This window comes from Myotis davidii, unplaced genomic scaffold, assembly GCF_000327345.1.
Source record: "Myotis davidii unplaced genomic scaffold, ASM32734v1 scaffold8, whole genome shotgun sequence".
NCBI classification, from domain to species: domain Eukaryota; kingdom Metazoa; phylum Chordata; class Mammalia; order Chiroptera; family Vespertilionidae; genus Myotis; species Myotis davidii.
In genome coordinates this window covers 3,378,551-3,406,153 of record NW_006299520.1, presented here as the reverse complement: position 1 = coordinate 3,406,153, position 27,603 = coordinate 3,378,551, and the positions used below count along the sequence as shown (strand labels likewise).

The following is a 27,603-nucleotide window of genomic DNA, read 5'->3' as shown; positions in this document are numbered from 1 at the left end:
CTCCCTTTGCCCTGCCCCCCAGCTCTTAGCTCCCCCCTGGGTTTCCGATCACTATCAGTGGCAGGGGGCTTCTTCCTGCTTTCCCTTTCTCCTCCCTGCATTGTGCCTACATATGCAAATTAACCACCATTTTGTTGTCAGTTAACTGCCATCTGAGTTGGCAGTTAATTTGCATATAGCCCTGATTAGCCAATGAAAAGGGTATCATCGTACCCCAATTACCATTTTTCTCTTTTATTATATAGGATTCTCACCCTTGGCCTGAGTAACAATTGTCAAGAGTAACAATGTAGTGCCTATAAACTATATCCTGCTCAGATGTCTTTTTTCAAAAATAAAATTTTATTGGGACACAGCCACATTCATGTGCTTCCATACTACATGTCATTTTTTGCACTGCTATAGCAGAATTGAGCATTTGGGACAGAGAGGAGATAATGCAAAGCCCAAAAAATGCCTGCTCTCTTGACCTTTACAGAAAAACTTTGCTGACAATTCATACATCTGTATCATAACTAGCCTTTGAAGCCTGCAAGTGTTTATATTGTCCAAAAATGCCAAAGAGTCAACCAGGTTGTGTGTAAGAATTGGGAAAGCCTACTTCAAAAATATCTACAATTTCCTTTTTACATCTAAGGATCACAAATTGTATCTATTTTACATATTTTTATAATAAACATTATAGATAATGGGTAAGTGATATAATTCTATGTCTCAGGTGAGGACACCAAAAAAAAGAGGAATAGAATAATCCAGAATCTATATAACAAAAGCCTAAGTGACTGTTACAGTGGAACAACCAGAATGACTGGTCGCTATGATGTGCACTGACCACCAGGGGGCAGATGCTCAAAGCAGGAACTGCCTCCTAGTTGTCAGTGTGCTCCCACAGGGGAAGCGCTGCTCAGCCAGAAACTGGGCTCATGGCTGGCGAGCGCAGCGGAGGTGGTGGGAGCCTTTCCCGCCTCTATGGCAGCGCTAAGGAGCAGCAAGCTGAGTGGTAAGGAGCAGCATGCAGCCGGGCCGTAAGGAGTGAGGGGTCCAGGACTGCGAGAGGGAAGTCCTACTGCAGGTTTAGGCCCACTCCCTGTGGAGAGCAGGCCTAAGCCAGCAGGCGGACATCTTCCGAGGGGTCCTGAACTGAGCGAGGACACAGACCAGGCCTCTAGTAGTGATATAAGCAGATACAGATGCTTCCAATATAAAATTATTGTCCAAATTACATATTCAGCTGATTCTTTCAAGCAACTATGACTGTCACTGTATCTCAAGATCAGTTATCCTAAATAGCTTAATGTTCTTCACAGGGACTCTTAAAGAGTATTTTGAAATATTAATATCTGAACTCAATCTGTTTTTTTTTTCTTTATCTCTTACCAACACCTTTAAGAATTCAGTACTTTTTATTCATTCATTCACTGATCTAATCATTGTTTATTAAGTGCCTATTACTGCTTGTATCAGAGCTTTGAAGAAACTCATGGTCCATTGGTTAGATGAAAAGCAAACTCCACCTTGGGGCTGAGCATACTGTCTCCTGTGATAAAGGCATGTGCAAAAGATTATAGGAGTACAGTCTACTGCATTCTGCTGGGATTTAGGAAAAGCTTCCAGAGGATTTGTACCTTAAAGGCTAAACAGGGGACAGCATCCTAGAAGAAAGATACATGAAGTAATTTAGAAGTTTGTAAGATTGAAGCAGTAGCCCTGGTTTGGTTATTTTTAGGCCATGGATACTATATTTGGATGAAATCTTCACAGATAAAAATCTGATCCCTAAAGACAAGTGTTCACCTAGTACTTTGCTACTCAAAACCACACACACACACACACACACACACACACACACACACACATGAGTGCCTGTTACTTTTAAGGCTATTTTGGAAAAGCCCAAAATCTGTATTATGAAGAATGGTCCACACCTAAATAAGAATTAGATTTACAGTCTGGGATAGAAGCTCCTATGGGCACTACTCTACTTGCTCCCTCCACACCCCAGATACTTGATTCATAGGTGGTGGCAAATATTGCTAGAAAGAGTAGAAACAATTGCTTTTACTCGATATGATTTGTGTCCCTTCTGGTGAGAAGACATGCTGCTAAGCAATAACTGTGGGCTCTCCGTGTCACGCACAATTAGCTGTGCACTCTAGGCCAGCTGGGTGCAGACACACCTGCCCAAAGCATGCATCACTTTGATAGAAAATAATTAAGGTTGTTGACTGGAAAGAGAAACTGAGCTAGCCAGCTACTTTGGCATGTATTTCTGACACTGTGGGAAGGTATCTTCGGAGAATGTGGCCTTTTCTGTAGCCCATGTTTAGGCCGGTTTCCTGTCCTGTTTTGCCTCGGATGTCTACTGCAGGGGCATTATGAACAGGGCTCTGTTTCCCATCCAGAAATCACTGGCTTATAGGTTTACTCAACTTTTGTACTTTTAAAACCATTGTGTTTGCCAGGAGGGCTTTTGCTCCTCACCCATCCAACTCTGTAAAATACAGAAAAAATCTTGGCTAACATTTCCACCTGCCTGGCAGTTGGTACTGATAGCATGATGCAGAAAGGTTCCACTGTATCCACGGATTGTACTTAAAATCTCCTCTCAGAATGGTCCTGTTGGAAGCTCTGTGACCTTGGAAGAAGTAGAGGCTGGCTGACCCTTTCTATCTAAGTGGTCAATAGACACACAGGACTGAAAACATAGTCTTTCCTCAGGTTCACTTTCTTTTCGGAAGGACAATTATGGGAGTGTTTTCAATGTGCAGTAGTTAGATGCAAAAGATGAATCAAGCTTCTAAGGCAACCTTTCTGGCCTCATAGTTTTGTCCAGTCATTGAAAATGAGTGCTAATATCGGTGCTAGGTATAGATTTAGGCCACATACTTTATTGTTAATTACTCAGAATCTGTATTGTTAAACATACACCAAATAATACAACATAAATCAAGAGGTTCGTGTTAGTTAAATGAGTAAAAATTAAGGTAAACTTCCATGTATATTATTATATAAAATTTTTAATGTAGTACTTATAAAAATAAACTAGCAAGAAATTAAAACAAAATTTTGGTAAGAATTTGAATCTTAGAAAAACTGCATACTTATTCTGTGGAATATGCCTTTTGTTTGTACTATAGAATAGTGTAATGGGTGAAATGATGTCTTTATTTTTTCTGTAGTTTCTGATGATTAATGAAAAACACCTTGTTTTAACCAGCCACACAAAACTTTTGGTCCTTATTTCCAATATAAGTGGAATCTTGCTTCATAGAGTTCTCAATCACAATGAAAGAAAAAAAAGAATGAGGATACAAAAGGAGAAGAAAGGGGAAGGAGGAGGAAGACAGAGGAAAGAAGGAAGGTGGGAAGGAAGCTCAATTTCAAGCAGTTTTATACATAAAGAGATCCCAATAGGGGGTATTTGTGTACAGAAAAATCTTATTACATAAAGATGTGCGATCTATGATTTTAAGTATATGTCATGTACCCACCAACTAGTAATTTGTCATCCTGTAGAGCAAGGGCACTGTAGCTGATTGCTAAATAGTTTAAACTTACTATTTCGACCAGAAATATGTCAGTATTAAAATATACCTGTACCCAAGATACTTAAAGAAAATTACATTGCATTGCACTAAATGTTCAATAAGGTTTTTATTTTTAGTGCAATGTAGCATTATAGTTGTTATTTTTTATGTTTGTAAAATCTCTGGACAGTGTCCTTATAAATTGTAGGTGTCTGCAATTCAATTACAGAAAAGCTTTTTCAAGACAAAGACTAATTTTTTCTTTTGCTATTATTCCTATTTTCCAGCACTAAGCATACACTCAGCACAGAATGGATGATTTTTATTATAAATCTATGCTTATTATAAAGATTAATGCTTAGATACGCACACCATTCTTCAAGGTATACCGTAAATAGATAAGTGTCAGGAGATCAAAGAACTAATGAAGGTAATTAAGGTAAAGAATGTGAAGACTTTAGACTTAATCCATGGTGGGTGAGCATAGCAGTTTCCACGTTGGCAGACGATAGCATATTCACAGACCTATAAACTGCTAATATGTAGGTGAATACATAGTGGCATTTTATTCTTGTTTATTGATTTTGAAAAAATTAGTATCGGTTTTCATAGCTATCATCCACTCTAATATTTTTGAACCTCTAATAGACACTTAGTTTATCAGATCTTATTTGAAACTGTCTTAATAATTCACTCTGTGGATAAACTGTCTCTGGATTACTTGGCCTCAAATGTATTCTTGGGCTTGTATCTCAGGAACACATAGAGTTGGTGGGAATCTTTCCCTCAAGCCAAGGATAATGTACTAGTGGTTAAAATGGAAATAACATTGAATTAGTAATTTTTTTTAAAAGAACTAATGAAGGGAACGAAGAGTTGCCAAGAGCTTATGTTTTAGACGCTACTGTACTACTAGGTACTTTGCATAATATAAGCCCAAATAACCCCTAGGAATTGGTATTCCTGCTTGACAGATTGGGAACCTAAGGCCTGGCAAGGTTAAGGAGATTATCACTGAAAGTCCCATTCACAATAGGCAGTAGAACCAGATTCCAACTTAGAACTAGCAATGCCACCAGAAATCAACCCAACTGTAGGATGTTACCTCTCATCGAAAGACCGAGGACCTGAACTAAGGCGTAGGATGAGAAGGGGGTGAAGAGTAGTTAATTCCTTCTACTCACCTCTAATTGCTAGAGAAGACTGTTTTATACATTGTCCTTTTCATTAATTTTCAGTCCCTAGTTTTCTTTTCTTCCAAATTGTGTTTTTCTATTGCAGGCATGATTTTAAAAGATGTTTTAGCTATCCTATATAATAAAAGGCTAATATGCAAATGTACCAAATGGCAGAAGGACCGGTCATTATGATGCACACTGACCACCAGGGGGAAGACACTCAATGCAGAAGCTGCCCCCTGGTGGTCAGTATGCTCCCACAGGGGAGCGCTGCTCACCGGACTCGCGGCTGGCAAATGCAGTGGCCGTGGCAGGAGCCTCTCCTGCCTCCATGGCAGCACTAAGGAGGTCTGACTACCAGCTTAGGCCAGCTCCCCGTGGGCCTAAGCCATCAGTTGAAAATCCCCTGAGGGCTCCTGGACTGTGAGAGGGCGCAGCCCAGGCTGTGGGATGTCCCCCCCCACCCAAGTGCACAAATTTCATGCACCAGGCCTCTAGTTAAAATATATTAAAGATTTACCATAGAAAATAATGTGAAATTGTAGCTATCTAATTAATAATTTCAGCCATAAAGAAAATGTTTGCAATCCTCTTTAGAGAAAATTTCTCACCTTGAGTTCTGTTGTTATGAAAATGATACCAAATATATTCATAGTTGATAGAAAATAAAGTTCAAGTTATTGTATGAGCAATGGATTAAGGGAGGAAATTAACCAATATTTGTTATATCAATCATCACTGTAGGCCATTGAAATAGGAATTATAATCTATAGCTCACAGATAAGGCTAATTGAAGTTAGATAACTCATTCCTAATCACATATTAGAGCAAGGGCCTGGTAGCACTGGGATTTGAACCTACATTTACCCCAACTCTGTAATCTTTCTAATATACCAAGTTACCTCTTACTGGCCCACAGCTGAGAACGCTAATATTGAGAATGAGCTCTGAGGATAAAATATGTTGGCTTCTCAACACTTGAGTACAGGAGCAATGAAGGAGGGCAATAACAGTCAGCATTTATCAACAGATTCTCAGAATTTCTAAGGACAAGAGATAATAAGCAAGATTCCCTTTACACGCATCTGCTTTGTGTTTTAAAATTATAACCTAGATACTGATCTGAAGTTCGAACATATCACATAAGTAGTTGGCAATGTACAGTGCATCTTGTGAGAGTGTAACAGCTTCTGGGCTTACAGTGCCATATGTCTCTCAAATTGTTCACACCCTAAAATAGGTAGCTTGACAAAAGCTAGAGAAAAAAAGTTACTAGCTTTTTCTTTTTTAAATTCTGGGGGCAAAGTAATAGGCAATTTTTATTCATAGAATTGTTGGCAGAATGAATTTGAATAATATTTTAATTACGTTTCTGTGTCATCCACTATATTTTGAGCTGACAGACATTGTAACATATTTATCTTTGCATTCTTGGTGGTAGGCATTGCACCAATTGTGATTTCCAATAAATATTCAAAGAAGAAAGGAAGTCAGAAATTCTTTTTTTACAATTAATTGACCACTTGTTGATTCTTATGACAAAGTCATTTGGAATCAGGACTCTACGTTAGGACAAACATTATTTTGATTTCTTTTCCAGATGACCAGTTTTTAATTTGTTAGTTTTTTTTCCTTTTCTAATTTTTCATTTTAGTAACTCTTAAAGAATTTCTTTCAATTTTTTTTTTCACTCCCACAAACTGGGTATCCCAGCACTAGTTGCAGTACATTAAGTCACATATCAAATATAACCAATGTCCTGTAATCAACCATCATGTGTGGGTCAGTGCTGTGTCTAAAGTAAATATAAATGTTACGTCAACTCTGCTCTTGATCTTGCTATCTAGCAGGGGTGTCAAACCATAACTAAAAAATTCAATAAGTTTAAGTAAGCAACAGAAGAGAGGGAATAAGTGACTATGTAATTATTTTTCAAGTGAGTAAGAACTGTACGTGTCCAGAGAAGGAGCAATTACTTCCCTTAAGGTTGGGGTTAATAGTCCTTCTATTACTTGTACAAAGTCTTGAATTATGAGTAGAATTAAAAGAGACAGAGAAGAGAAGTAAAATATTCCATGTGGATTGAGCAATCTGAAGAAGATGCAGGGTGTGCTTGGGGAGACAACAATCTTGTCTCTGGATTACAGGGGTCGTGTATAGCTTTGAACTTATCTGGCAAAGCAAGAGTGGGAAAGTTTATAGAAAGTCCAAATGAGAAAGCAGAGTTTAAGGTTGCTTTCACATCTGACCATTTCTATGTTTTGCACATAACTACAAAGAGACTAATTTTGGAAGCCAGGCACACAAAAAAAACCAGAACCAATATTTGAAGCTCACTATGGTAGGTTTTTGAGTGAAAGCTTCTAGACTTGAAGTTGAATCACAGAGTAGATTCAAAGGCCTACAAATCCTGACTATCCCAAGGTAAGCCTCCCTAAAGGCCAGGCTATTTTGGCTGGAAGACCAATGAGCTACTAAAGACAAAATTCCCATTTAGAGACAAGTTTGAAAGTAACACACTAGGGATACAGCACATGCTATCAATTCATTTTTTATTTTTTTATTTCATTTTATTTTTTTACCTTTATTGTTGAAAGTATTACTGATTTTCCCTTTGTTTGTTTGCATTTTCCCCCCATTGACACCCTCCACCCCATACCCACCCCTCCCAGGTTCTTCATCACTCTATTGTCTGAGTCCATGGGGAACTTATATGCATAGCCCATCAATTCACTTTTTAACATTTCATAATGGGATGGGAGAAATAAACTCCCTAAAGTTAGAAATGTCTGACTTTGTGAAAGTAGTTACTGGCTCTTACTGTGGGACTTTGGGTAAATTTCCTTAACTTCTCTGAGCCAAAATTTCCTGGTTAATACAATGAAATATATTTATTTTGGGGATCAATATTGCAAGGGTTAATTGATCATTGAGCTCAGTGTGTCTAGGACTAGCATTTTATAAATGAGAGATTTTCTTGCGTTTTCCCCTCCTTTCTCAACTGGCTTAGGTTTTGGACATCTGTTGTCCTTCTTAGACCCCTATTCTGATATCCATGTGCAATTTCCTTCAGCACATGTTGTTTCCTTTCTTATGCTGTCCTTTCATGTGGCATTGACTTTACACCTCTTCTACCACAGTATAAACTTCTTAAATATAGGACATAGGTGTCCTGCATCCATCATAACCTCCAAGATTGAGCAGGAACTGTATATGGGGTGAGTGAATCAATGATCAAAGTCCTCGCTAGCACTAAGTAAAACATTTTATAAGTTAATGCCAAAAAAGTTGCTAGAGAGAAATAATCAATTCAGTTCAATATTTTTTATGTTTATTTCTTCAATTGTTTCAAATAGAATATTTGTGGACAAAGAGTCCCTTCCTCCTCCCCCACCCCCCCCCAGTAGTTTTATTTTAAAAGTCAAGAAATGGAGGAAAGACACTTTACTTATATCATAAGATTTTCATACAATTACAACATTGACTTATTTCTTTTTTTAAGTTATAAACTGTATTTTTACAACTATCCAATATGTGACTTAAATGTTGATTTCATCAAATGAAATATATTTGAACATACCCACTACATGATATGCACAGGAAAAGACACAGAGATCAAGCAATATCTTTCATACCAGAATTCAAGATATTAAGTAGCAAGGAAGTACAATGGCATTGAAGGCTGAGGTGAAGTACAAGAGTCAATAAGGTAAAGAGAACAGACATTTCAAGATGTACCCAGATAACACCAGCTCTTAAGTCTCAAATTATTTCCAGAAAATAATGTTCATGCATTTCTGTTGAAACAGAAGTCAGTTTCAGGATATGGCTTTTACAAATCTGTAGATTGAGAGTTAAGTAGGTTAATTTGATTAGGGTCAGACTCAAGATTTCTAAAACACACACTGAAGGATAAACAAACTAAGGAAGCATGCTTCACAAAGCTGAATTCAGTGTAATTAGTCCTTCATTCCGAGACTTCATTTTTATCTTGAATGTTCTTTCACATTTTGCTTGCAGATGTTGCAGTAAATCTATATATATAAAAGCCTAAGCAATTGTTAAGAATGGAGGACCTGCCGAGACCGGCTTGGCTCAGTGGATAGAGCGTCAGCCTGCGGACTGAAAGGTCCCGGGTTCGATTCCGGTCAAGGGCATGTACCTTGGTTGCGGGCATATCCCCAGTAGGAGATGTGCAGGAGGCAGCTGATCGATGTTTCTCTCTCATCGATGTTTCTAACTCTCTATCTCTCTCCCTTCCTCTCTGTAAAAAATCAATAAAATATATTTTTTTAAAAAAAGAATGGAGGACCTGACAACTGGCCAGTAGCTATGATGTGCACTGGCCACCAAGGGGCAGATGCTCAATGCAGGAGCTGCCCCCTGTTGGCCAGTGCACTCCCACAGCCAACCTCCTGAGGCCAGCCAACCTCCTGTGGTCCCTTCCCTCTCCCCCAACTCCCACCTCCAAGCTGGTCAGGTCGAGGGACCCCACCCATGCACAAATTTGTGCACCAGGCCTCTAGTAAAGTAAATAAAGTTGTTTGCATGGAAAAAAACACAATAACTAATGAATAATAATAGAAAATTAAACTCTGTTTGGGGTACTCATAGCTGTAAACCTACTTTTCCCTACTCCTATATATGACAAAATCATAATGAAAAGCATATTAAATCCCAATCTAGAAAACAAGTCTGTGTAAGTGGCCATGACACAATTCTTCTGTTTTATTTCTTAGAAATTATTAAGCATAGTGTTTTTTGTTTAGATAATGACCGTATGTTAAGTCTTAGAGCCATGAAAGCAAGCAACCTGTGCTGACTCATCTATATATATAAAAGGCGAATATGCAAAGTGACCCCTTGGGAGTTCGACTGCTTGCTGTGATGTGCACTGACCACTAGGGGCTGGTGCAGAACAAACGAAGGCCCTGACCTGCAGCCGGCAGCCAGGGAAGGGAGGCCCCAGCCAGCATCCAGAAGACCCCAATTGGCCCTGATCGCTAGCCAGGCCTAGGGACCCTACCTGTGCACAAATTTCATGCACTGGGCCTCTAGTCATGTTATAAACATCTTCAACAAAGTAACATTGAAAGGTAGAAGTCAGAGACACAACGCAAAAAATTGCTTCCTCCATATAGGACACATTCTTGAAATTGCCAAAACTGGAAAAAGTAGGTAGAGGGGGCAATAAATAGGAAATGGTTATTTATTTTGTTTTTTCTTTACTACTTATTCATAAAAATTAGCTGCTATGTTAAAAAAAAAAAAAAGAACCATCTTTGTCGGTCCCGGCTTTCATCATAAAGTTAGCATCCTCTATATTTGGCAGCTCAATAGGGCACATCACATGGTTGTGCTCCAGGTTCCTTAAAAAACACATTGGGGGGTATTATCAGGATTACATCCTCCCTAGTGTTCCAGTGCCTGCTGTCTACCAACATAGATCAAGGACAGGTGCCCACAGCCTGGTGAGATCCAGCTAGCTTTCCCTGCATCAGATTCTTTAGCAAACTATGATGAAAACAACTCATGGAAACTTGGCAACGGAATCCAAAAGTTGCAGCTGGGGACACTTCTGCCCTTCGCTCCTAAAAGTAGTCTCTTCAAGCCCCAAATGTACTTACCCGCCACTACAAACCCTGGGCCCGACTCCCACGCCGGATGGCTCCTCGCAGAGCCGCCCACCACTCCCACTTCGCCTTGGGGTCCGCCCTGAAAGCAGGTGTACACCCGTCCTTTTACCCTTCGTGGGCATCTTCTCTGCCAAGTCAGAGCCCAGCTACTCTGCGGACGTGTTTAACTCAGCAGCCCAGCCAGGTGCCAAGCATTGGGTTGGGCACCCGCAGGCCATCCACAGGCGAGAGCATCTCCCTGCAGGTCCCCGTTCCGGCTGTTTCTCTGTTCATAGCCGCTTTGAACTGCAGTCTCTCTCTTGCTTGATAAAGGGATTTTTCTCTGTTGTCAATTTGAAAACTAATATATATAATATATATGAAGAATACTAATAAGTATATAAATATGTACATCAACTAAAATTTGAATTTGCAAATTAACTTTCTGAAGCCATTTAGGTTCTGTTTAGGGGAGAAAAATAACCCAGCAGACCATTTATTCAGTAAATGGACCTGTTGCATTACTTCAACCTGTGCTGTTGCTGCCCCAATGTTTAATTGTCTGACTTCCTGATAACCAGATTCTGGCACCTTAGGGAGAATTTAGCCACTGTTTTGCAGGGGATAAAACAATTATACATCTGTAATAATCAACAAAAATAGATTAATATACATATATATATACACATATATATATATTGCTAAGAGAAATGTCAAAAAAGATATACTTAGCTTGCGATGATCAAAATATAATCACTGCTATATATATATTTATATATATACATGTATGTATGTATTTGTACATATATGTATATATATTCCATTTTTATATTTACACAGGAAATGAGAGTTCTGTGTGTAATGGAAGGCTGTGCTTCTTCCAAATACTTATGGTTACATGAATTGATAAAAATTTGTAATGCAATTAATACGTTCATAGGAATTGTGAATTTGGTTAAGTGTTTGAAAAGTGAAATCATCCTTTTTTATTGCTTAAATTCTTACAGCTTACCCACACTGGGTAGAAAAGCTCAATGATACTCAGTTAGACAGTGGGAGCCCTCTCCGCTGGGAATGTAAGGCTACGGGGAAACCCAGGCCCACATACCGCTGGCTGAAGAACGGAGTGCCCCTCTTAACTCAGGTACTTTTGGCAACTATTCACTCTCCTGGTGTACTTTTAGCAGGATTACAAATAGGGCAACCTTCTTTCCTTCTTATTGAAATCCATTTCTTACTTAGGCTTTATGAGATACTTGGAGTGAGAAATACCACAAATATATAAACAATTTTTATAATTCTTAAAAAATTTTATTTATTGATTTTTTTAAAATATAATTTTACTGATTTCAGAGAAGAAGGGAAATGGAGAGAGAGATAAACATCAATGATGAGAGAGAATCATTGATTGGCTGCCTCCTGCATGCCCCCCATTGGGCATTGAGCCCACAACCCAGGCATGTGCCCTGACCCCCTACTGGGAATTGAACCAGTGACCTCTTGGTTCCTGAGTCCGTGCTTAACCATGGAGTCACACCGTCTGGGCTATTTATTTATTTTTTGAGAGAGAGAGGAAGAGAGAGAGAGAGAGAGAGACTTTTATTGATGTTAGAGAGCAAGAGGGAGAGAAACATCGATTTGTTGTTACACTTATTTATGCATTCATTGGTTGCTTCTTATATGTGCACTGACCAGGGATCGAACCAGTAACCTTGGCATTTCTGGATGCCTCTGTAACCCACTGAGCTATCCAAACAGGGGGACAATTTTTATTTTAATTACACTAGAGTTTTTAAAATAATGCATTGTTTCTTTAAATTGTATTAAATCCTATAAATTCATAGGAAAATATAAGTGCTTATCATAGACTCATTGCCATTTCTAGCTGACTTTTAGACATCATCTAGCTTGTTGCTGTTGCTTTGCAGATGACGGAGACAACCCCAGGTAGTAAAGTGACCTGCCCAAGATCCTATATCCAGTAGGGGGACTGGAATAGAACCCTGTAGTCTGTGTTCTGGGCAAGTTCTTACTGTGGCATCCTGCTACCCATACATTTAAATATCTTTTTAGGAAATATGCATATTTATAAAAACAACTTAATATGTACAAAATTTGAAAATAAGTCAATTACTATTTAATTTCAGAATAATAGTAATAATTTTAGCAAACTCTTTCCATTACTTTTGGCCTTCGCAAAAGACGGGGAGGGGGTGGGGGGATAGTGCACTATTTATGGCCAAAATGGAGGGATGTGGATAACGTTGAAATCCTGGGCACAGGTTCTTCCCAGCGGCCTCTTGTCTGTCTTTACCTCTTTGGAGTTCAGTTTGCTGCTTTGTAAAATGAAGAGATTAGATCAGATCATCCCTACAGTCCCATCCAGCTCCAACATTCCCTCGTTCTAAAGCCAGTTAGGCCAAAACAAATGCAGTTACATAAACAGACAAATAGAACTGTTAACAAGAACTATGGAGCTGGTTAAAAACAAAACAAAACTGAGAGTGAGAGGCCGGGAACCTTTCTCTCTAATTTTCCCACGGATACCAGATACACTTGGAGAAGGGACTGTGCTCGTCATGTGTTCTCCTGCCAGCATCCAGCTCTAGTAAATTCCATCAATTCCACTGGCAGATGATACATCTGCAAAGGGAGTGGGTTTATTCTGAAAATGATGCCAAGTTACTTGGCATCTCTGTTGATAATCAAAGCACTGGTCACTAATATTTTAAAAATGATTTACTTGATATTAAGTAGACAAGAAACCGGGTTGTTTAACAACATTTAAAATTCGTTTTTAAATGTGCTCTTTGCCTCTTGGGTAGGGAGTCGATTTATTTCAATTTGCACATGCTCAATGTTCTGTCTCCTGTATTGTTTCTTCTGATTATGAAGTTCATATTTTTTTTACCAATAATTTTATACAGAATCTAGTTCTGGGGCAGTTTTTTATTTGTGTTATTTTATTGGGAAATGAGAGAAAAGACAAACTCCTGACCGGATCAATATAGTAAAGGGGTCTTTGTGATGACCTTAGCTATATTTAACCTCGATTCTATGTATCTCTAGCCTCAATTCTTTCTGCCATGGGAACCCCTGCTTCTCCTTTATAAAATGAATTCAAATAAAAGCTTCATCTGAAGGTTGTTCCTCACAAGCTCAGCTAGTGTAGCAAACAAAAGCAGCTCCACTTAAAAACAAAACTAAAAGTAAAACTCGAAGGAACAACTACAGAAAAATATAGTTATAATTTCTCTCCTAAGAAGTAGTTCGAATTTACATGAGGCCTTATAATACAATAAGGAGCAGTAAATTGTCTTGCTAAGTTGTCAGATAATGTTCAGTTGCATTAATTGCAGGCTTTTTTTCTTGGTCTGGCAGATGGTAACTGCAGAATCTGTATGATTTGCTCACTTTCTATCTCTAATATTTTTATTCCATTACAGAGTAAGGTTGAGATGGTTAATGGAGTACTGATGATCCACAGCGTGAATCAGTCAGATGCTGGGATGTATCAGTGTTTGGCTGAAAATAAATATGGAGCCATTTATGCAAGTGCTGAGCTGAAAATTCTAGGTATGCAATTTCTAAATAAATCAATGGGAAGAAAGCATGGCTTCTTTCCATGCTCTAATTCTCACTCTACTGAAGTTTTATGGTGTGATTGTAAAAGCCTATTTTTTGGATTGAAAAAAATACTATGTCTTGCTAATATTTTTTTTTAAGCTTTAGGGGACAAGTCTACACTGGGTATAGTGTGTGCCATAACTTTTATTATAAGGCTTTTCTAACTTTTGTTTTAATCATAACAGGGTTACACCATACATGTTTTCCATGGCATTAAAGAAATCATAAGAAATATATGTTAACTTTCAAGGAAGGATGTCGGAGTTAGGGAATCAGAATGTATACTTCAAGCAGCCTCTCACTGCCCCCTTAGCAATGCGTAATACTTTCCTGAGCGGCTCCTACCTACCAGTAGGCGGGACTCCAGAGTACAGCACCTCTCATCCTGGGTCATCACCATGTCCATCCTAACATAGAGTGGGAAGCCTTCCTGAGGCCAGGCATAGCTGTTTCATAGGGTTGCACCTTTGATAAGAATGTAACCAGGGCAGTAATAGTGTTTCACTATTTACTACAGGAAAGATAAAATCCCGTGGAATAGGCTACCAAGATTGAGCATATTTGGGCTGCTGGAATGGATTTAATTTTTCCCACTCTGATGATTTTTAAACTTTGGTTCTGGGATGTTTATAATACAAAGGGAGATACTTAGGGAGTCTCAATTCACTGCCTCTCCAAAGTGATCAGAAGCCCAAGTGTACTTTCTATTCTCCGCTTACATTCCCAAAGCATGACATTAACAGAAACACCCAAGATCTCAGAAATCTGGGAACTTACCATTTACAAATTAGCTAAATGTAATACGCCATAAGTCAACTTATTAAATTATGAATGCCTAAACTTAATTTTTTTTCTACATTATAACCAAAATAGATATGAGTTTATATTTGAGTCCCCTAAAACTAATCAATAAGATATTAATGTATTTCCTTTTCAGCTTGCACTCCATTTCTGAGTTAAAAAGCTGATTCAGCCTTCACTCAGTTAATCTTTTACTCAGAAACACTTAGTCCCTAGACATATTTTCAAAATTACCTTTTGTAAGTTCTATTTCCAGAAGGCAATCAAAAATGTTGCCTGTGATTCCCCCATAATATCCTTCACTTTTCTTTCAATTTCTTAACCCTCTCAATTGCATATATATCTTTTTTATGTGGTATACATATGTTTCATGTTGTTGTGTCATGCATTATATTGCTATGTGATGGACATAAAGTGCTTGTGAAATAATCACAAAAGTGTCATACTGGTACAATAAATATCTCAGATACAGTAGAGTTGTAGGTATATCTTTCAGGTTTCCTATAGATTCAAGTGCTTTTTAAAAATAATTTGCTAGGACCACTGTGGCATGTATTCTTCAACCACAGCTGCACAATGGAGTTAACTGTAATCTAAAGTGTCTTGATAAGAATACAATAAAAATAATATTAATGAATGAGCAGACCTAGGTGAATAATTGCAAACAGTGAAATAGAATTTTTGATTGAAATTTAAATTATTCCATTTCTTAAAAATGTATTTCCATTTCTTAAAAACTGCGTTCAATTGTGTATAACATTGAAGTAAAATATGCTTTAGTGAAGACTCACAAAAAGGAAATGGATGACAGAATTGTCTTCTCCACAGGGGAACTCCATTTTTCCAGAGGAAGCCCAAAATAGACTTGATTTGCTGACCCCCTCACCTTTTGCCCAAGGTGCTCATTAGTCTTTTGCAGTTAAAGTTGATCACCATAATTAAAGCATGTCATTTTTTAAAAAACGGCCTTTGTCTCTGGATTCCACATTTTATGAAACCATCACATACTAATGAAAAGGACAACCAATAAGATAGCTATTAATTAAAAAAATTAACTGAATGCCTTTTATCTGTGTAAATATTGTATGATTTTATTAGAAATGTAGCCCAGAAGAAAAAAGTTGCAAAATATTGATGTATCATACATTCGAGATTATTGTCATTGCTTCTGGTAGAACTAACATTTTTTTAATAGCTTCAGCTCCCACTTTTGCACTGAATCAGTTGAAGAAAGCAATAATTGTTACCAAAGGCCGGGAAGTCGTCATAGAGTGCAAACCCCAAGGCTCTCCAAAACCAACCATCTCTTGGAAGAAGGGAGACAAAGCAATTAGAGAGAATAAAAGGTTAGATGTCTATTTCATAATCCAAACTCTTAACGTCAATTTTTTTTGAAGTTGCTGATGATACACGCATAGTATGCAGGAAAGAGGCTTGCGGTAATTGTGAAACATATTTTCATGACCAGATTGAAATATGGTTTTGTCTATATAGTGAGTAAAAAGAACCCAAAGGTCTACTTCAATATAGCGAGACGACTTTACCTCTGTGGTGTTTCAGCACCAATTGAGAACTTGACCAGGTTATGAAGAAAGCGAACACTTGTGTTAAGTGAGTTATTTTGAGTTTTCATTTTGGGTCTGCAGAATCGGGGATACCCAAGTGATCTATGATAATTTTTAGAGATTGTGTTCTGTTCTCATTTCAATTTTAACATTAAAAATAACATAAACACATTCTGGATCTTTTGGATAATTACTTTAAGATGGAACACTTCCAATTAAAATTTGTGCCTATTTGCCTTTTTTTTTTCTTCAGTAATGTTGATACAAAATAGTACAGGATTTTTCAGTAACCACAGGCAATTGAGAAATGTGCAGAGTAATATATAATGTGTAAAGATTTGTCTTTGGTAAGTAAACTAAAAGGGCATCCCAGAAGTACCAATGAAAAACAGATTAGAGAATCAATGATTAATGTATGCCTAGGTCAAAAGTCCCATGCTCTTCCAGCTACTGCCATATTGGTGTTGCGAATGGTGACTCAGCTTTGGCAAAATAATATCCTCCAATATATTAAAACAGGGTTGAATATGTTGCCTTAGAGTTTGTTTTTCATTTGATCTGTAATGATGGACTCTATACCTGGTTTTATGTTTGTCTGGGTCTAAGTAATCATATAATTAAATAATTAAAGTCAACATTAGGGGTCCATTTGAATAATTCTTAAAGTAATTTTGGAATATTTGAAATTATTAAAAAATGTTTTTGTTTGCCATTCACGTTGAAGAAATACTGATTTTAACTGCCTGTGTCTGATGAACTAATTTGAGGATAAACTAGATTCAGGTTGGGCCCAAGGACCTCTGCTGCCTGGAAAGGTATCTTCAGAGAGGGATGTGGGTAGTATCACTGGGCATCTCATTTTGAAAGGGAATTTATCTTTTAACTCAGAGTAGGGGGCCAGGTGGTGGGCAGAATAACAAACTGCAAGATCTGTGTTGCATATGGCTGAATTACACGGGAAGGAATTGAATTTCGGGGGTTGCTGCTTATAGAAATATATTTTAAAACCTGGCACAAACCTTATTCAAGCAGAAGAAACTTTTTTTGTTTGATTATTTATTTTGTTTTTGTTTGTTTGTTTTGTATTGTGAGAACAAATACTTTACATTGCTTGGTATCATTTTTTTCTGAATGTATTGAAATATCGTATGTCATCAAAATATATATGCCACAGCAGTGCAAGCCATCCCATTTGAAAGGCTTGTTTGTGGGTGGCCCAGGCAGCTTGTCCTATTTATTTCAGTTCATCATAGAAAGTTCCTCATCATCTAGTCATGGACATCTCACTGTGAGTTTAAAAAATTAGGTGGCACCTCCTTTGTCAAAGCAAATGTATTGAGAGAGGAACAATATTACGGGTTTCCTATTACAACAAATATAAACTTTTTATTTTCTGGAAGTTGAAAACAAAGTTGTGAATTTACCAGTTTTCTTGATTGATTTTCTCCTCACTGGTAACCCCTTGGGTTAGGGGGAGACTACATTGGCCTCAAACTCCAACCACTCATGTTTTCCAGATGTCAATACTTTGGGTCAAAGTGCTAGCCAGTGAGGAATCTGAAATAGTTTTTTTATTTATTCAAGTAAAAGTAAGACTTGGCCACATTTGCTTAGCATTTTGCCTACTCAGATGTGTTTGGTTTGTGAAGTGGTTTAATTTAACAACTCTGGAGGTAGAGTGTATTTTTACAACTAAAATCAACAAGACCACTTGCAAAATATGATTTTTTACTGCTATATGATTTGTTTTCACTTGAGCAATCCCAGATTTCAGGAAGAATACAGTCTAATCTATATATATAAAAAGCCAGCGATCGGAAATGCCATAACAACCTGAATGACCAGTCACTATGATGCCCACTGCAGCCAGCGAACTACCTGATCCGGGGGTGGGGCTGGCTGGCCAACCTCCCGTGAACCCCTCCCCCTGCCGGCCCCGCCCTTGATCAGCCTCTCCCACCCTGATGGGGGGCGAGGTGGCCAGCCAACCCTCCCTCCCCCCTGCATCCCTTCTTCCTTGGCTGGCCCCACCCCTGATCACCCCTGCCTACCCCAATATAAAAAAAAACACCATTAAACAGTTAAGAATTAAAATAAGAGATTAAGATTTAAATATTAGAATGAATTTCATAAAGCAAAGTAGAAGGCACACATAGATGCATGGAAAACTGAACATTCTAAGATATGAATGGAAACTTGAAAATTAAAATGTCAAATGTATATATCATAATCTCTTTAAAGTGGGATCTCAGTTACATATGCAACTTACATTCTTACAGAAATTTTAGATAACTTCTCTTTAAAGCTCACCAATCATTTGATAAGAGTTGTAAACATAATTTAAATATAAATGGAGATGTTAGAAATCTATTAAAGCTTTTAAAACTGCAAATATATTTCATATTTGGACTATAGACTTAAATTATGGTTTATTGTAAGATAAGTATATTTACCATTTATGTGATATACATTAAATACAGGGTATCCCAAAAAATGTATACACACTTTGAATAATTATTAATTCCAATGGGTTATATCTGAAAAGAAAGAAATATCCATTAAGCAACCAGCTTTAAAGTGTGTATACATTTTTTGGGAACAGCCTGTATGTTCCTCATTCATCCAAATTACAACAACTGGAAATAAAAAGTCAAATAAATTAGCCTTGTCCATCTTTCACAATGTTCACAGTTTTGGAAGGTTCATTCTAAATTAAATATTGAAAGAGCAAATGGCAGTGTCCTATATGGGCAAATAAAGGCTAGTATTTTATTTGGGAAAAGTGGTTAAAGAAATATTTAAATGTAAGAAATATAGTGTTTTAAGACAAAATTATGTTATGAGCAATGGCATTAAAATATCACGAAATATTTTAATTGCAGGAAAATATCATCTCAACATCTGAAAACATATCAGAAATTCAAAAAGATGAATTTGAATCTAGAATAAATTGCAATTTAATTCTAAACTGTAAACACAATGTTGTAACAACTGAAGGTTAATATGAAATCACTTATTTTATCAACAAACTGCCAAATAACTTATTGGTTTATTTATTTATTCTTTACCAAATTTTGGTTGAGTCTTTCAGATTTTATTAGCTTTTTGGGGGGAGTGTCTTTAAAACCCAGCATTTTTGTGTGTTTATTTCACTAAGGAAATGCATAAGTTGTTATCTTAAAGTTTAAAACTTGATAAGTAGTAACTAGAACATAATATGACTTTTAGGAAAAAATTGATTAACAAATAAGTTGCCTGCTTATGTATTACAAAATATTTCATTAGTTTGGCCCTAAATGATACACCTAAAATATATAAGAAAATAGATTACATTAGAGCTTGTGAGTTATTTGTAGTTGCTTGCTATTTATATCATAGAATGAGTTGTTTATATGACAGAATTTTCAATATAAACTGCTGCTTAAACAGTAAATCATATTAATGATGATAACTGCTTAAAGTGTATAGCATTTATAATTTACAAGGCAATTTAACATTGTGGGTACAGTATAACCCAGTGTATATCAGGACTTGGTTGCCCTGCTTATCCTACAGACTATATGTTACTTTACTTATTTTCTTATTTGTGAAGTTGGAAGCCAAGAGTAACCTCACTGGGTTGTGAGGATTGAATGAAACTTTGCATGTAAAATGCACTGGCTGGTATATGGCATTTACTAAGTGATCTAAGAATGTTACTTGTGTGATAATGACACTACTGCTGCTGAGGATAGTGGTGGTGGTGATGATGGTATCATTTAAACATTTGACTCGTTGAATCCTGGCATCAATTTTTAATCAATAGCTCTGGAAAATTTTATCACTTCCCTTTCTTCCTTCAGTAATTAAGGAGAAGGATAGTTAAGATTTAAGTCGTTATCTGGGCTTCATCTTTTAGGTCCTTCCTGTCATCACTTTGTTATTCATAAATCTATGTCCCTAAATTGACATTCTTTGTCCACCAGAGCCCCAAACCACTTCTCATCATCTCCTCCTGGCATGGCCATTCTCACCAACCTTCCCTACTCCAAGTTCAGTATCAGTGCTAGCAGGCTGAATGTTTATTACTCCCACAATCAGCATTATAGGCAATGTGCAAATAGGTGAATATACCCAGGGAATTCATGAAAATAGAGAAGCCTTTTACAGACATTTCTTACTCTTTTTTCCCGTCTTCTCTTTCCTCAAAGGAATCTTCAGGTTTAGCCCAGTCGCTTTTAAAGATCAGCAGCACATATCCACTTAGGTTCCTTTATCAATCATGTCCATTTCAATACTGAAACCAATACGCTCCAAGAATACTAAGACGTGAACTGTTCCGTGGGGCTTTTCTCCTCTAGTATACTTTCATTCAGAATGTTCTGCTCATCAAACTTATATTGGATTTTCACTTCAGCTCATTATTCCCATTACTTGGCCATTAACTTTTGTTAAAATATAATCACCCAGAAGCACTCCAGCAGTGCACAAATATTAAGCCTTCATTATTTCACGTTCAATTTCCTGTACAAAGACAAAGTGGACAAAGGCAATCTTGGCTAAAATGAAGAGTACGTAGTTTTGGGTGAAAACACAGTTTATTCTGTTTTTCTTTCCAACTGCACATGTATAAACTGCTATAGAACCCCATAGAATATGCCATATATGTCTAAAAATTATTCACAAATGTTAAAATTCCACACTGTCTTAAATGCCAGTTTTTGTTTCTAGGTGGTGGAGGGAGGATGGTACCAGTTTCAGAGATAATGGACTGTAATTCAAATGGGTGCTAAAGAAATCCTGCATCCAAGAAAGTAAAAATTACCCTATGGAGGGGCAGTATTGTAGCGTAATTTTTCCTTTATGGGGCTGTAATCTGAGGAAAGACTGGTCCAAAACCCCTTGTAATATTTCCCTGCTCACCAAAGCAGCTTCCGAACAGCGAAGTGTTCTACTTACTCATTTAACACGCATAGAAAATTGCACTTGAAGTGCCCATTAGTTGACTTCTAGGGGGAATTCATGTTGTGTTCATTAGACAACAATGATCAGGCTCACATACCGACGCACAGACATACGGAGAAATATATATTCTTAATGTAAGCCCTAAAGGACACTGTTACTGAGGGGGAAACTGGGCCTTCTTTCTTTTTCCAAGGAAGAGGAGGAATGCATGGGTATAATTAGGGTCTTGTTTCTGTCCCTTTGTTTCCACCTACATGCTGTGTTTTCTAATGAACAAGCTGTTTTGTGGCTTCCTCTGTGACAATGTCTCTTACATATTAAGAACATAAAACAATGTAGACCCTAGGTATCTTGGTTTCTTTCTGTATCCGAGAAATAGTACAATGAGGGAAAATGAGCACTCATATATCTGTTCACTTCCTTTGTAAATTAAAATCTATGCTTTCAAAGGAAATAAAATGGCCAAAATGACATTAGTTATTACGATAGCTGACTACATAAGATTTAATACCTATGATGTGCTTACAATATCTGATGTGTATCACTCAGGGATGGTGACTTGAGGTTCCATAGGTCTACCCAGCTTAAAGAGACAAGGAGGACACAGCCTTACATGTGTTACAGTGGGTTAGGATGCTGACTTCCTGGTTTCAATAAAAACAAACTGCATAAGACTCTGATTAAGGTCACCACTTTTCCCTTAAAATGCTAGTAAATACGCAATAGAAAAGCAAAGTCATAGCAGCATTGGAAATTAATGAATATAAACAAATACTTGGCCTTTAGGAGAAATCATTCCTTTAAGTAAAAATAGGCTCAATTAAGACATTCTCAATGGCTTGTTTAAGCCTAGACCCCTACACTACATCTCTCTGAAAATAAGAAGCCAGTAGGAGGGATCTTCCACTAACCTTGACTGCATGACCATGACTATTCGAGTCAGAAATTGGGCCCCACTACAAAGGTTGGCTCATTAAGATACCACTCCCTATGTCCCCGGAGAAGGGTATGGCTTGTCTCTGCCAATTGCTTCTGGGGATGGATTTCTTGCTATCTCCTGAGAAAAGGAATTTTCTGAGACTTGCACAGGAGGGTGTGATATAGTAGAAAGCTTTATTTGTGTGGAATTACACCCCTGGGTTTCCAAAGTCCCATTTTCCTTAATCCAATCATAAAAGAAGTGTCGCTGGGGTTTCAGTAGAGCTAAAATCAGGGCCATTGTCCAGAGTTTCCTTTCCATGTGGGAGCCGGGTGCAGTACAGCATCAGGCTAACTGCAGTCCATTAGTCCATTGTGTATGGGGTCCGCATGGCCATGGGCCATACAGCTGAATGCAAGAACCCCGAGAGAGCAAGCCTCGAGCAACAAGTCCCAAGAGCACAAGAATCGAGCACAAAAAGAGAGTGAATTCCTTTGTTTAGGGCAGTTGTCCTCAACCTTCCTGGTGTTGTCCAGTGGTTGGAGTGTCATCTGTGCATCAATTCCCAGTCAAGGGTATGTATCTGGGTTGCAGGTGTAATCCCCAGTCCTAATCAGGGGTGTGCAGGAGGCAACCCATCAATGTGTCTATTCACATTGATGTTTCTCTCTCTTTTGTCCCCTCCTTCCCTCCTTTCTACTCTTCCTAAAATCAGTGGAAAATATATCATCAAGTGAGGATTAAAAAACAAAACAAAACAACTACTTTAAATTATATAGGATTCAATTTACCTCTTCCTACTTATAAGGATGAGAGGATGGGAATCAACATATATCTTGTCCTCCACCCCTGAAAAACCCTCCAAAAATGTTAACTTCAAGCTATACTGGGCACGCACAATTTCCCAAAACATGTTCATTTTCTTACCTTTTCATCTTTACTCAGACTCTCCTCTTATCTCTCCTCCCCTTCAACCTCAGTAACATTTGAAATGCTAACTCAAAGAAAAGGACTCTCTTCTCATGCTTTCTCACCATTGGAAATGCTGCAGCAGATACAATTACCAAGAAGCTGTAGTGAGTTGGAAGTTACATGAATGATTTAAGTCGACTTCTGAGCCCCAATTTAGTTCTCAGCATGTGCCAATTCACAGCTTTCTGATACAGATATTGCCATCCCCAATATCCACAGTTTTAAAATTTAAACTCAACGGGGTGAAGTGACTTGTCCAAGGTCATTCATCATAAAGTTGAGCTGTAAGAAACCAAGGGAACTGCTACTCAATGATTCTTGGTCAAAGGAAAGTCTAAAGGTTCCTCTTCAGAGGTCTTCTAAGTTTTTTTGTCTTGATCTCATCACCAGTTTGTCTTTTGTTTTTACTATTTTTTTCTTAATTGGTAAATATATATATATATAAAAATTAGGCCTCAACTCCCAAAGGGAGATAACACTGAGAAAGTTCATTACTTTAAGCTGTAACTGACACAAAATAATTCTGGCTCTGTTGTGCTATGAACACCTCCAGTTTGGGGCTTTACATCTCCAGCTAATTACCAGTTTAGCAAACAGTTCATAAATTCTACTTCTAACTATGGTTCATTTACCCCAGCAACTATAAATTGCTGCACAAGTTGCCTGGTTATGCTCCTCACACAGGCAGGACTGGAACAAGCCATTAATTGCTTAAAGGCTTTTCTTTCCCAAAAGCCCCCCAGACTACAACTTTCAGCTTAATTTGTCCTTAATACAAACAACATTTAAAATACTGGGGAATTCAAGCATCTAAGTACATGCTACTGACTGATCCTACTACCTCCCCAAGTGGCTCTTCAGTGAATATAAAAGAGTGAGAAGAGAAGATTCTGAGGGTGTTTAGGAAAAAAAGTATTTTACGATGGAGATTTTTTTGCTTCCTCTGAGAGTTATACCGTCGCTTCTTTTTAGTTTTTGCATAAATCACAATCTAATTTAACTGCGGTTTATTCACAATGGGAATTAGATGGCTGGTTACAAAGGAGGGCATAGACAGACTGATAACCTTGATGGCAATGAAAACAACCTGCAGCTTATTTCCATAAAAGATAACCGAAACAGATTGTACCATCAACATATTTACTTCTCTTTGCTAGAGTAACAGAGTTGTTTATGAAACTAGATTGATCAACAGATGAGAGATAAATACATTTTAAGTTGACCTATATGTTGGCTGTATCTGGAGGTCTCAGGTACCTATTTGTTTTTGTTTTTCTCTCTTCCCAATTGTAAATAGTAGCTCCACTTCTCCCTTCCCTACTGCCAGGTGGTATAGATACTGTTCTTTTCAGTTAGTTATTTCAGTGAAATAAGAACTTTATTCAACATATAAATTATGTAAGATATTATGTCAGTCCATAACAAAATAAGTAAAAGAGAATCCCATCCCCCAAGGAAGTACTGTCTAATAGGCATTAAACTAATACATAGATAACTATTACACATGATATTTAAAGTCTTAATAATATAGGATTATTCACACAGGATAGTTAATAGACATTATATATGTATTATTAACTGGATAATTAAGGTAACAACAATAATAACTACCTTTTATTAAATACTGGCTATTTTTTAAAATATATTTGTATTGATTTCAGAGAGGGAGAGAGAGAGAGAGATAGAAACATCAATGATGAGAGAGAATCACTGATAGGCTGCCTCCTGCACACCCCCTACTGGGGATCAAGCCTGCAACCCGGGCATGTGCCCTGACCAGGAATTGAACCGTGACCTCCTAGTTCATAGGTCAATGCTCAACCACTGAGCCACGCCAGCCAGGCTGGCTACTTTATATATGCATATTTTAATCTTCAAAATAAGGCAGCATTGCAAGGAAGATATAATTATCCCTGTTTTAAATAAAGTAATTGGGTCACAGAGAGATTGTGTAAGCTCACACACATAGCAAGTTACAGAGCCAGACTAAGAGTACAGCTCTCTTTGGATCTCATACAGCACTTGGTCTACAGCACTTGGTCTATCTTGGTCCATCCTACATAATAAAAAACTTTGAGAGTTAAGAAGAGGAGATAATACAACCTAGCTGGCAGATGAGGGAAATTTCTTGTATGAACTGCAATTCCAAATGGTTCTTGAATAGGACTTAGACACATAGAGAAATAATGTATTTTAGAAAGTGAGTTCAGAATGTGCAAAAGCATAGTCATGAATTAGGGACACTTTTGTGAAAAGTAAATACTATCTGTTGGCCATTATATATATTGGGTGTAGAAATGGAATTAAGCTGGAGAGATTGAAATAGCTGAGGACAAATTGAGGAGGACCTGGAAAGACAGGTTGATTTTATGCTTCATTTAGTAGTCAAACAGCAGTCTTTGAAGGACTCAATTCGCTTCTATTTGGGGGCATCTACTTGTATTATGTAATTTTAAAAACCATATGTTTCTTTTATAGAAAAACATATGAAATATTGCCCCAATCTTCCCCAAATAAAAAAAAACACTGAACTGATGAATTAAATATAAAACATATAAATAAATATTATTCAATGGCTTGATTTTATCAATGCGCTGGCAAGAAAGTCAGGAGAAAATGGGAGAGCCAAGATCTGAGCTTACCTGTAGGTAAAGTCATGCAGGGAAGCTGGCTTTCCCTCAAGGGCATTTACTGACATTGAGCAGCGGCTTTTGGAGGCAAAATGCAGAGCATGCCTCCTGTAACATCTGGCCATTGAATGGCTAACCCTGAAACATAAAATTGAAGTAGACATAAATCTACTCAGAAAACTATGAGGAAACTTATCTGTCACATGTCTTGGTTGTGAATGGAGAGGGAAATCTTTCTCTAAGGTTTTGTTCTCTAGAGGACAGCATCTCTGACTGATACTACCTGGGTGGCCTGAATAGTTCCATGTAAGAATGTAGTTAAGGCAGTTCCTTGCAGGAAGTGAATCCAGGCACTTGAGGTACAACAAAAAATGAAAAGCAATGAAGGTATCAATACGTAAGTCAAAGTAAATAAAACTTGCCATATACATTTGATCTTAACCAAAAGGCTGAGGAGCAATTAAACTTGCCATAGAAATCAATAAAACTTCTTAATTTCACAAAACTGGAAAAACAAAGAACTTGGAAACAATAATGAGGGTATTCTGAGATGCTTGAATTATTTGGAAATAGGTGAATATATTGTTAGAATTTGCTAAACTTAAATTGGTTTAAATTTCTAATACAATGAATAGAAGGATTGAGGTTAAGTGTGCTGTTTCCAAACTAGTTAAGGAAGTAAAAGTAATGAAAAAAAAATTAACCCATCAAAAAACAAAGAAGAAAAAAATGTATATATCATGTATCAAATGAGCTACAAATAGAAAGTATGGAATAATTTAGTAACAGTAAACCCAAACATTAGAAATCACTATAAATATTGAACTGATATAAAAACCTAGCAATCAGCTATTTACAAGAGAGATGTTAATAGCATAAGGAAATAGGAAAATTGAAAATTAAAGCATGAACCCTGGCCAGAGTAACTCCATTGGCTGGGCATCCTCCTGTGCACACTGGCTGAGGCATTGGACTGAGATAACTAGTAGCAAAGATAGGTAGTATTTACTAGACACCCACTGTGTCCCAAGCTGTACTGCTTAATATTTTAAATACGTTATTTGTTTTAAAGGTGATTTTAATGTGTTGTGAGGGGTGTGTGTGTGTGTGTATACAACTGAGTAAAAATGGAATAAGGGCAGACAGTATGAGAATATCTGAGAATGGATTTGATTATGGAATTTTTTGTGCTTTTCCAGAAAAATATGTAGAATGTTAAGGTTTAGCTATAATTTTGTCTTCTATACTACTGATCCCTCCACCCCCTGCCAACTGGTAGTTCCACTGTTCTGTTAATGTGCATACTATGCTTTTATTATATAGGATATTTTGAAGCTTTCAATATCTATTATAAGAAACTGGTTGGCATATATACTTTAAAATCCACTGTTAAAAAACTGCCCTAGCAGCTGCCAGCTGCTGGCTGGGGCCTCCTTCCCATCCCTCGGCCAGCCCCGCTCCCTGGTTGAACTCCCGGAGGAACTCCTGGTTGAGGGGACAATGTGCATACTATGCTTTTATTATATAGGGTATTTTGAAGCCTTCAATATCTATTATAAGAAACTGGTTGACATATATACTTTAAAATTCACTTTTAAAAAACTACTAAAGAGTTAACAAAATATGTAGGAAATCTTTGGCCTCCCATTTTGCATAGTTATCAGTAAGTAAATAAACCTGAAGACATTGCTTCTTTATTTGTAAGAAAAATGTGTGCACTGGTAGGGTCCCTAGCAGCTGTAGGCTGCTGGCCAGGACCTCCTTCCCATCCCTCGGCTGGCCTCACTCCCTGGTCAAACTCCCGGAGGAACTCCTGTTGAGGGGA

At 37.5% G+C, this 27,603-nt stretch overlaps 1 protein-coding gene across 1 annotated transcript in view; it reads left to right on the top strand.

Annotated features, from left to right (window-relative positions):
- CNTN5 (contactin 5) overlaps positions 1 to 27,603 on the top strand; it is a 462,010-nt gene that overhangs the window by 200,420 nt on the left and 233,987 nt on the right. The window contains exons 9-11 of the mRNA XM_015571441.1: positions 11,328 to 11,464; positions 13,767 to 13,896; positions 15,944 to 16,094. Coding sequence (XP_015426927.1) covers positions 11,328 to 11,464; positions 13,767 to 13,896; positions 15,944 to 16,094 — 418 coding nt within the window. The remainder of the gene's footprint in view (positions 1 to 11,327; positions 11,465 to 13,766; positions 13,897 to 15,943; positions 16,095 to 27,603) is intronic.